General features: G+C 41.9%; 1 protein-coding gene across 5 annotated transcripts in view; it reads left to right on the top strand.

Moving 5' to 3' along the window:
• Positions 1-12,182, top strand: part of ADAMTSL3 (ADAMTS like 3) — a 363,845-nt gene that overhangs the window by 152,021 nt on the left and 199,642 nt on the right. For all 5 annotated transcript variants that reach the window (XM_017502246.2, XM_017502245.2, XM_017502242.2 and 2 more), the window contains exon 6: positions 9,926-10,162. In XM_017502246.2, coding sequence (XP_017357735.1) covers positions 9,926-10,162 — 237 coding nt within the window. The remainder of the gene's footprint in view (positions 1-9,925; positions 10,163-12,182) is intronic.

Genomic DNA, 12,182 nt, shown 5'->3' with positions numbered 1-12,182 from the left:
GTGTGAGACATCAGTCCTGGATAGGGGTTTCTAATCTATGGATCACACATTTTCTTGGTGGGTAGTCCCCCCAAGTTCTATGGGAGTAGAAAGCCAGCCGTCTTTAGCAACACCTTTTGACTGAGAGCTCAAACCATATTTGCAGTCCACTTCTATTAGCGATGAAGCTGACATTTCTATCCGTATCTCTCCACTGGTTCCAAACTTGAATGGGAAAAATAGATGTTTATTTACTGGGCACTCAAACTCCAATATCACTTAGCCAGAAGTAACCAGATTTTTATCAACCGAATCCTTGGAGGAATTTTGGAGCACTATGCAAATGGCTTCACATCTCTGGTGATTTGAATTGAAACACACTTGATGTTGAGCAACACACCTGCTTGTGAGTGCTCAATTAACTGAGCTGGAAATCCAGGTGGGGTATGTATGTAGGAGGGAGAGAGACCTGAACACAAAGCCAAGCATGTCGGTGCCGACATAGTCTAGCCTTCCCTTTAAACAAACATGTGAGTACATTAACGACCTCAGAATTTTATCCATGAGGCTTTTAGATCTAGCGCCTTTTTCGTGGATGCGTTAGTTGTTTTTATTGCTGCTGTAACATATTACTATAAACTTGCGGCTTAAAACAAGACAAATGTATTATCTTACAGTTCTGAAGGTTAGAAGCCTGACACAGGTCTACAGGTCTTACTGGGCTAAAATGCAGGGCTATATCATTCTGGAGGCCTAGGGGAAAATTAATTTCCTTTTTTCCCCAGCTTCTGGAGTCCACCCATGTTCCTTGACTTGTGATTCCTTCTTCAGTCTTCAAAGCCAGCAGCATTGCGTCTGTTTGAACGTTTTTCTTTTCCTTTTTTTTTTCTGAGACTCAGTCTCACTCTGTCACCCAAGTTGGAGTGCAGTGGCACGATCTCAGCTCACTGCAACTGCTACCTGTGCCTCCCAGTTTCAAGTGATTGTCCTGCCTCAGTCTCCCTATAGCTGGGATTACAGGCATGCACCACCATGCCCAACTAATCTTTGTATCTTTAGTAGAGATGGGCTTTCACCCTGTTGGCCAGGCTGGTCTCGAACTCCTGACCTCAAGTGATCCACCCACTTTGGGCTCCCAAAGTGCTAGGATTACAGGCGTGAACCACTGTGCCCGGCCTGAACATTTTTCTGTAGTCATATCTTCCTGTGACCACAGCTGGTCATTTATCTGGATAATCCTAGATAATTTCCCCATCTCAAGGTCTCTAATTTTAGTAATATGTGCAAAGATCTTTTTGCCATGTAAGGTAACACAGTCACAGGTTCTAGGGGTTAGGTCATGGACATCTTGGGGGCCAGAGTGGTGCATTATTCTTCCCAATACAATGGGATAGCTAAAGTTTTCTTTGGTCTGACAATTTTCTTGTAGTCATTCAAGAACAAATTTTAAAATAGTATGATTTCCAGCAGTAATTTGTGAAACTATTTGAGAAGATTCATTTTAAACCCCAGATCAAGGTGTTACATTTGGGAATTTCATTCTAGAGTTTCTCTGTGTATGTATACTCTGCTCTAGCTAATTCCAAAGACGAACCTATTATCAACACAAGTGTTAGAGTGTTATGCCACATAGCACAGACATAGAATGTAATCTACTAAAATTGGTGCACATTAGGTGTAATGGTTAGGACTGTGGTGTACTTGAGGAAAGATATGTTGTCCCTGAAGCTCTCTGGGCCTAGGGTTACCTGTGGTCTCTAATTGATGGCCCCTCTGGGAGAACACGGCAGAAATCTTTATCACCCCTAGACTGGTAAGAAATAGATGCTGGGGGTGGGGTAGGAAGGAGGAGGAGAAGCAAATGCTGTTCTTTTTTAGTTCTCAGACTTGGAATCCTTACAGAGTCCTAAGAGAAATTTCACAAGAATATAGCGTTGGTTGCTATGCTTGCCACTGCAAACTCAGAATTTCCAACAAAATTTCTTATTTGGGAAATAAGGGAAGGTTCTGGCAGTGGAAGTGTCCAGAGCATCCCATTGTCTCCATGTGCCACAGTACTGCAGCTGTGCATGGCCAAGCTGCGTTGCAAACCAGAGGTGCATAAATGCAGCCCCAGCTTCAGTGTTGATAATCTGTAAAAGTCCATTCCTATACAGGAGACATTATAGAAGTATATTCCTGAATATACTGTAGAAACATTGCAGACATATCAAGTACCATAAGTGAATGTAACCACAATGAACTTGGAGTATGAATATAGTTACATCTTTTTTTCCGTATAATTATTTGAGCTGCTTCCTGCTTTATTAACTGGGGATTCAAAATATCCACCTCACCATCATCTACTCTAAAGAGCAGAAGTCTGCAACCCACCCCACCTCCAGTGGAGAGAGGACTGAGTTCTGATGAGCACACCCCTGCTGTTACTTCTCACTGCCATTCAATGTCTTACTGAAGACTGGCCACACCAGTTAAGTGGTTAGTGGCTTTCCTTTTACCTGGAAATGGAGATGGTCATTCACTTTTTTGAAGGAAGTTGCCTTTAGTGATTCTAAGATGTGGCGCTATTTTGAGGGAGACTTGGCCCCCAGTTCAAACATGCCTACACCTATACTTCCAGGACCTTTTACAGCCGTGTATTACGGGATGGCAAGGTCTTTTCAGTCCCATCCAAGAGATGTCATCAGCAATGGCCAAACTCAGTCTCTATCAGAGACGTCTGCTGTGTGGAGAAGGAGGTGTTTCTGTCAGTGAGCCTTGAAGATCTGACACTGGATCATATTCCAGAGATGGCTAAAAGTTCTATTTCTCCACGGAAATGCCGGAAGGCTCAGGCTCTCAGCCTTAGGACCATGGACAATTGTCTATATGTGTTGACTTCCTCACACTTAAATGCAAATAATAATAGGTGATACTTATTAAGCACTTCCTGAATGCTAGGCATTGTTCTGAGTGCCATTTTATGAATACATTAATGTAATCCTCACAATGACCCTGGGAAGTAAGTGCTATTTTTATTTCCACATTTACAGAGGAGACTTAATAACCTGCCCCAGGTCACAGAGCTGAATTTAACCTCAGTCAGGTTTTGGAGAGTACACTCCTAACCACTCTATTATACTATACTTCTACTTGGAAGAATATGGAAAGGCTGTAAGCTTTGTCAGATGATAAAATAATGCTGCAGACAGCAGGAGCTAAAGCATGGTACCTTTTAACGACACATAAGCACAAAAATTGCTGTAGTGTTGGAGGGACATTGTACTTCCAGATACCATTGTAGAAAATCTAACTCTGGAACAGTGGGGCAGATCTATATAATCTCAGTTGGCAAGGGCCAGAGATCAGGGAAGAGCAGGGAATGAACTGAAAGAGACACAACTGAAGAGAGTCAGAGAAAGGAAATCCTCCATGCCCATCGGTTTTCTATTACTCCAGCAGTCTGGGTGGATCCCTAGCATAGGGAAGGATCCAGCTTAACAAGTACAGACTGACAGTTGCATTTCAGAATTCTGCCTACCTCAGCAGAAGACAATAAAGAAAAACATTCAGGCACTCAAGAAAAGATCAAATGTTCTTTTGTGATGAAGTCTATTGTAACAGGCATTCACAGCACCTAGATGAAGAAGATGAAGAAATTCCACTCCTGGTGTGCAAGAGACCATGCTTCAAATGGCAGGAGCAGAAGGCATACCTAGGCCATGAGGACCACACTTTGGTTCAGCAGCTCTCCTGGGCTTCACTCTGTCAGGGGAGATGGGGATTTGGGCTTTGGGCCTGAAAGGTTAGGGAACAGAACATGCGTGGGTACAGTGCCATGGCTCCCGGGTGACTGCTGTTTTCAGACATAACCCTCTGATCAGCACTTACCGTATATCCTTATAGCCAGAGACTGGACCCGAGTCCTAGATAAAGAATCATCCTTATCAGGGGTATTTTGGAACAGATGGGGAATTTCTAAGAGAAGTCATGCATGTCAGCAGGGAGTTCTAATACCTGAATTGACTGATGAGTCATGGTTTTTTTATACCACAGTTTATAGCATTAAAGGCAGTGCTGGAAGAGGCAAAGGGGAAATAGTTTTTAAAATAAGTATATGATAATTTGGTAAGAGTGTTTTTGTAGCATGAACACATTTTTATATGAGCACAGAGGGAGGCCTGGTGTACTTGCAGAGGGGGCTCCCAGAGCTCCTTCCCGACTTTACAGTAGGGACATTTGATACGACCCTTGAAGTATTCCTCATACCATGGGTCCTATTAATGGCTAGCATCTGACAGTTTTCCATTCAGTATTTCTCTTGGAGGTGTTCTTTCCTTTTCCCTGTCATCGCTCCTGCTCTGGGCAGATCACCCCCTCTTCTGTCTGTCTCCAGACCCCCAGGCCATCTTACGATTATACTGTTCCTAAATGCCGTCTTTTATATTTTACTCCCCTCCGTGGATCCTTATTGCTTTTAAATCTTCTCACTTGCATTCAAGGACCTTCTTTTCTTCAGATAAGATTTATTTCTTATTTAAACTCCCAACTTTCACCCTTTCTGGACAAGGCTGCACGCTGCTCCTTATAGAATTTATTTATTCTGTTTCTCTTTTGCTCAGGTTGTTTCCCAAATATTGTCCTATTGACAACACACCATCCTTTAAACCCATCTGAGATTTCACTTTTTCACAATTCCCTATTTGCCAACTCTAGCTTACAGTGGCCACAAACAATTTATTTTCATGCTAGAAATGTTGTCATTTGTTATATAAAAGAATCACAAAATTTAACATAGTACAACTTGGATATGAAGATAAAATAAAATTTTAAAATTTGCTTGTAGCAACAATATATTTGTCCTGAGTCTCTACTTGCTGGTTATTGGGAGAAGGAACTGGGGAGGAGTATTGCCTAAATGTCTGATTCACATGAAAGCTTGGTCCAGTTCTATTATATAAATAATCTCTTAAGCCATGATCTGTCTCTCTTGTATAAAAATACTCAGTTTATTAGAAAATCTTCATTTCCTGGCTTCTCTACATAAGTTGCCCCCATGTTGTACATATCCCCATAGATTTTGGAGGGGAAGGAATCCTTGTTTTCAAGATGGTTTGGGAAATGGATGCCTTTTGTCATTTGTGGGCTGTGGCAGCCACCTCCTCTTCCTCTCTCTTCCCTTATCCTCCTCTCCATCTTCCTTTCCTCTCTTCCTCCTTGCTCTTCCTCTTTCTTCTTTTCTGAGCTTCGCAGGCTGGCTACCTACTGACACTTCCTTTTTAGATATATTTATTACCTCTATCAGGCTAGAGTTAAGTCTTGCTGATATGGAATCGATTCTTATTAACTTCTTGTAATCAATTTTACAATTTAACTCTTGGATAAAAATTCTATGTTCTTCATTGCAGTCTTACTTTAAGTCTACAAATACCCACGATAACACTTGTTCAGTGTGTTTCATGCATACAGAAGCAACGTCTCCAATAAGATAACAAGCTGATTGAATGACAGTGGTGGATTGTATTTTTGTTTTGTGTTCTCCCTAGCATGTGACCTAGGGCAAATCCTTAAGCTAGCCGTAGCCCCTAATTCAGGCTTATGTTTTCACATTGCAGCCCATCAAGTATATTTAATAAATAAGTGTTGTCTTAAACTTACCAGATAGGAAAAAAAAATGCTTCTCAGGGAAAGGAAAGCAGACGAATGTCATTTCACTTCCTAAATGTCAGATAGACAGTATAAGACACAAGAATCCCTAGCTTGTCTTGAGCGGGGACATGGGACCTAGCTGAGCCAGATTAGGAAGCTTAGCGTTGACATTGGAAGAATGTGGAATGAATGAAAGCATTTAATGTAAGCAGTCAGTGTCCCCCACCTTTACTAGAAAGCAGTATTCTATAATAGAGTGCTTGTTACTTTGAAAATCAGTCTTGGCTCTGTCATATCCTAGTGTGTGTCTTTGGACTAGTGGCTAAAAACCTTCTAGGTCACAGTTTTCTCCATTTATAGAGTGAGGGTAATAATCCTGACCTACGTAGTTCAAAGGGTGGTTGTAAAAAGAGAATGTTGGTGATTACCCCTGGGAAACTGAAAAACATGATCCAGATACCAGGCTGCCTTAATCAGGTATCATCATATGCTAAGAACAGAAGCCCACTTAAATTAGCTCAGGACAAAGGGGATTCACTGGATGGACATGTGGGTATTTAAGGGAATTTAAGCCTAAGCAGGCCTTGAGGGCCTGGAGCCAGGAATCAGAAAATGAGGAACACAGGATACTTATTCGCATTTAAATGCATAGTTTATGATCTGTCCTTCTCCTTTCTTACCGAATTCATTCTTCTTTGCTGTGGGAATTGGCTTGCTTTGCTTCAACATGTATCTTATAAAAGAAATGGCCAGGCCAACTCCAGACCGATGTGAGTTCTTAGCTCTAGCTCTTTTGTTGCAATTCCAAATTCCCAGGAAAGACTGACCTGGTGTGGACCAGATATTTGCCTCTGGCTAGTCAGCTGTCGCCAAGGGGGCTGATCACATGTGCAAATCTGGCCACCCTTTTGGCAAAGACTAAGTCTAGGCCGACATCCTAAGGTGTCTTCTGCTAATTAACACTGGTTAATTTTGTGAAACTTCATTGGTTTATAGAATTTAAAGCAGTCAAGAGTTAGCTAGCTAGCACATTCAGTCCCTAGAGAATGCATGCTGCTCTCTTAGACACTTTTCTTTGGTTGGTTTCAGAGTCAGATACAGAGAAAATTAGCCATGGCTGGAGGAAGAGGAGGTGATGTAATTTTATAATTGATGATCCTCCCTATGGCCAGATGGAGGATACAGTCCTCATTTCAAAAGAGAAAAGTCATCTGGCCTGGCACAGTGCTTCATGCCTGTAATCCCAGCATTTTGGGAGGCCGAGGCAGGGAGACTGCCTAAGCCCAGGAGGCCAGGACCAGCATGGGCAACATGGCGAAACAGTCTCTAGAAAAAATTAGCTGGGCGTAGTGGTGCATGCCTGTAGTCCTAGCTACCTGGCAGGCTGAGGCGGGAGGATCACCTGAGCTCTGGAGGTTGAGGCTGCAGTGAGCTGCAGTCATGCCACTGCACTCTATCTTGGGCGACAGAGTAAGACCCTGACTGAAGAAAAAGTCATCCAGTTTTAGTCTTCTTCAGTTTGACTTGCTTCTGTGAGTGTAACCTGCTTTAATTTTGCTAAGACAACAAAAATGTGGATGCAATATAGGATTTTGGAATGTTTCACAGCAAAATAATATAACTAATCCCAGAAGAATGTTTGTTAATTATATTCTATTTGTTCCCTACCTACTTCCAAAAATGATTTAAGGAAATTTATAAAGGCCAAAAGCATAAAAAGTAAAATACAAAAGTCAAATAGCAAAGAGAGGAGAAATGAAAGAAATTCTATTTAAAAATCCTGGCTGATAATTTATCAATAACATTTGTAGAAAAAAAAAAAGCTAGATTTCTTACTTAAACCATTCATCTAAATAAATCCCAAATTTAACAAATAGTTTAAAATATGACTGCTAATCTATAAAGGAAATAGGAAAATACATTTAAGTATTCATCTGTTCTCAGGGCAGAGTGGGAAAGCATTTCTAAGCCCATTAATAAAGAAAGAAACCTTAAGGGAACATATTCATAGAGCTGAGTACATAAAAATGTAAAACTTTTCGACTTCACAAAGCACCAAAAGCCAAATGAAATGAGACAAATATTTCCATCAGAAATCACAAAGAGCTAATAATTTCACTATGACGTTTAATCGTTTTGTCTGCTGAAAATAATAAAAAGACAAAAATGCCAATGGATAAATAAAGGATGTAAAACAAGACATTTTTGAAGAATTAATACAAAAAGCAAATATATGAAAAGATATTAAACAATAAAAAGAAAATGCAGTCTGGGCGAGGTGGCTCATGCCTGTGATTCCAGCGCTTTGGGAGGCTGAGGTGGGAGAATCACTTGAGGTCAGGAGTTTGAGACCAGCCTGGCCAACATGGTGAAACCCAATCTCTACTAAAAAAATAAAAATAAAAAAAATAATTAGCCGAGTGTGGTGACAGGTGCCCGTAATCCCAGCTACTTGGGAGGCTGAGGCAGGAGAATCACTTGAATCCGGGACGTCCAGCCTGGGTGACAAAGCAAGACTCTGTAGCAAAAAGAAAATGCAAATGAAACAATGAAGTTCTATTTTGCACTTCTGATTGGAAAAAAAAAAACTAGAAAATTATAATGGAGGGCAATTTTGCAATATTTTGAATAGTCCATAAAATGTGCATAACTTTGGACTCAGAAATTTTATTTCCAGAAAGGAGTCCTTGGTAAATAATGAAGATTTGTGTGAAGATTTAGGTACAAAGATCTATGTTATTTATTCTTTTGTTGAGTAGAAACTATTTCCAACATTTTTAGAATGACTATTTATTACTTTCATAATACAAAAAAATATAAAATTATATATGGTTTTTTGTTCGTTTGTTTGTTTTGAGACAGAGTCTCACTGTTGCTCAGGCTGAAGTGCAGAGGCATGATCTTGGCTAACTGCAACCTTCATCTTCCAGCTTCAAGCAGTTCTCCTGCCTCAGTCTCGTGAGTAGCTGGGAGTGTAGGCATGTGCCACCACACTTGGCTAATTTTTGTGTTTTTTGTAGAGATGGGATTTCACCATTTTGGCCAGGCTGGTCTTAAACTCCTGACCCCAGGTAATCCACTTGTGTCAGCCTCCCAAAGCACTGGGATTACAGACGTGAGCCACCGTGCCGGGCTGCTATTTTGCTTTTTTGTATCTGTTTTCTTTATGAAGTTTGCATATCAAAAGTAGATTTTTGATGAGTAAAATCACACTATTCTCAACCAGTATCTTGCTTCAGAAATATCTGGTGGGAAGAAACAGTCATTTAGTAAAAAGACCAATAAGTCATCAGTATGTGTACAAATACTTTTTATTCTGAGAGCACCTGAGGGCATTTTCTTAGAATTTATTTGCATTTGTTGTAGACAGAATTTGAACAAGCTGTGTTTTCTGCCATCCATCCTACAGCCAGTTGAAGGCAGGCACTTGATACCAGTGAAGATATGGGAGGGAGACTGACGGGGGAGGAAAGGCAGATGAATTAAAAACAACGATGACAGGGCGGACGCTGTGGCTCAGGCCTGTAATCCAAGCACTGTGGGAGGCCAAAGTGGGCGGATCATGAGCTCGGGGATCAACATGATCCTGGCCAACATGGTGGAACCCCGTCTCTACTAAGAATACAAAAATTAGCTGGGCATGGTGGCATGCGCCTGTAGTACCAGCTACTTGGGAGGCCGAGGCAGGAGAATCGCTTGAACCCGGGAGGTGGAGGTTGCAGTGAGCTGAGATCGAGCCACTGCACTCCAGCCTGGTGACAGAGCAAGACTCCATCTCAAGAAAAAANAAAAAAAAAAAAAAAACAATGACAGAGAAACAACCACAAGTGCTCACAGAGCACAGCAGTTTTAGGCTAATAATCCTTCACATTGAAATGGCTCCTGAGGGCATGGATAATAATTAAATGTTTATGAAGACCTTGAATCACCTGGAAAAATTTGGTTTCCCTTGTTTTAAAAGGAAAGAGATTAGATAATGCATTTGAAAACTTATATTCAAGATAGTTAAAATAGGGCAAAATTTGGCATCTAAGTCTTGTAAGTGCTAATTATCTGGAAAAAATACCTGTGCGAATGAGTGATGAGAAGAATGACATAATCTCCTGTATAAATCATTAGTGCAGAAATCTCTCTGGAATTTCATAGCATACATTCAACTTTGAATTTTTTTTTTTTCTTTTTAGAAAAAGGGATTTAGATGACTCCCAGAGAGAGTCAAGTGGGGTGTGGTCTGATGGGATTCTGGTTTACTTATTTCCCCTTCTGGTGGCCTCTCTCACTGGGTGATGTGCATGTGGCCTTTTCCCTCTGCCCCCAGGACTGCCCTCCAGATGCAGAAGATTTCAGAGCCCAGCAGTGCTCGGCCTATAGTGATGTCCAGTATCAGGGGCATTATTATGAATGGCTTCCACGATATAATGATCCTGCTGCCCCCTGCGCACTCAAGTGTCATGCACGAGGACAAGATTTGGTGGTGGAGCTGGCACCTAAGGTACTGGACGGAACTCGTTGCAACACGGATTCCTTGGACATGTGTATCAGTGGCATCTGCCAGGTAAGCACACCTGCCTCCCAAGCCCCTCCCTCAGGCCTGTGCCACGCCTACTATCAATAAGCACAACCCTTTTCTTCTGTACTTTTGCTCATGCAGATGAAAGTATTGCTACTGGCTGGGTGTGGTGGCTCACACCTGTAATCCCAGCACTTTAGGAGGCAGAGGTGGGAGGATCACTCATCGAGACCAGGGGTTCCAGACCAGCCTGACCAACATGGTGAAATCCCGTCTCAGCTAAAAATACAAAAATTAGCCAGGCATAGTGGCAGGTGCCTGTAGTCCCAGCTACTCAGGAGGCTGAGCCAAGAGAATCTCTTTAACCTGGCAGGTGGAGGTTGCAGTGAGCTGAGATCGCACCACTGCACTCCAGCTTGGGGGACAAAGTGAGACTCTGTCTCAAAAATAAAATAAAAAGGAAATATTGCTATTGATCCTTTTAATATTAAAACTACTTGCTAGAATGTTACTAGCCTTTAAGTCATGTTTCACTTGTTTAAAATAGTATAAATTTTGCCCATGTAGATCCAAAAGATTGTAATATAACTTCTTGTGATTCTTCTAGATAAGTAATTCTTTTTCTTTTTTTGAGACAGAGAGAGTCTCATTCTGTCACCCAGCCTGGAGGACAGTGGTGCATTCTCAGCTCACTGCAGGCTCCACCTGCCAGGTTCAAGTGATTCTGTGCTTCAGCCTCCTAAGCAGCTGGGATTACAGGCACCCACCACCATGGCCAGCTGTTTTTTGTATTTTCAGTACAGACTAAGTTTCATCATGTTGGCCAGACTGGTCGCAAACTCCTGACCTCAGGTGATTTGCCTGCCTTAGCCTCTCAAAGTGCTAGGATTGATTACAGGCATAAGCCACCGCCCCGGGCCATAGATTAGCTGTTCTCTGACTTGAACATGTATCAGTCACCTGGCAGGCTTGTGATGACAGAGTGTTGGGCGCATCCCCCAGAGCTTCTGATTCAGTAGGTTAGGGGTGAGGCTCAAAGATTTGCTTTTCTAACAAGTTCCCCAGAGATACTGAAGCTGTGGATCTGGGGAATACACTTTGAGAACCACTGTTTTGGAAGAGTAATACTGGAGAGTCTCTTATTAAATTAAGCTTTCCTGTTAAAATTAATTCATTATTTTGGGTCTTTGGGAACAATGACTTATTTACAAAAAACTAACATGAATGCATTCCAGCAGATTTTTCAGAGTGGCCTCTGCAGAGCTGTGACGAGTGTGACTGAGCTGTAAACCCCAGTAGCTTGTAATGAGTTTAAGAATTCAAGACACTTTCAGCTGGTGTGGTGGCTCACGCCTGTAATCCCAGCACTTTGGAAGGCCAAGGTGGGCAGATCACTTGAGGTCAGGAGTTCGAGACCAGCCTAGCAGCATGGTGAAACCCCATCTCCACTAAAAATACAGCAATTAGCTGGCATGATGGAATATGCATGTAACCCCAGCTACTAGGAAGGCTGAGGCAGGAGAATCGCCTGAACCCAGGAGGTGGAGGTTGCAGTGAGCCAGGTCACGCCACTGCACTCCAGCCTGAGTGATAGAGTGAGACTCTGTCTCAAAAAGAAAAAAAAAATTAGAAAGACACTATGACAGGTTGTGAGACGGGGATGGCAGAGAAATGATAGGATTCTGCATCTATGCTTTTGATTTTTGACAAGTGTTTCTAAAAAATAATGAATGTGTCTAGTATTTCACCCACCCTGTAATGCTCATAACAAAACAGTGGTAACAACAGCAGACGAGCAACCTGACCACCTGCTGACTGTTAGGCACTGCCACGAGTCTCAGACTTGAAGTGCTCAGAGGTGAATTTTCATCCTGCTCTCAAACCAGCTTCAACTTTGTTCATCCCTTTATCTAGAAAATGCCTTCAAGTTGCTCATCCCAAAACTTTGGCGTCATTCTTGCTTTTCTTTCAACCCACACATTTGATCCATTGCCAGGTCCTGTCAATTTTCCCTCCAAAGATTACTTTTAATTTACCACATCTTTCCGCCTTTACTGACTTTTCT

This window comes from Cebus imitator, unplaced genomic scaffold, assembly GCF_001604975.1.
Source record: "Cebus imitator isolate Cc_AM_T3 unplaced genomic scaffold, Cebus_imitator-1.0 Scaffold295, whole genome shotgun sequence".
Taxonomy (NCBI): domain Eukaryota; kingdom Metazoa; phylum Chordata; class Mammalia; order Primates; family Cebidae; genus Cebus; species Cebus imitator.
This window is presented reverse-complemented; position numbering and strand designations above follow the sequence as displayed.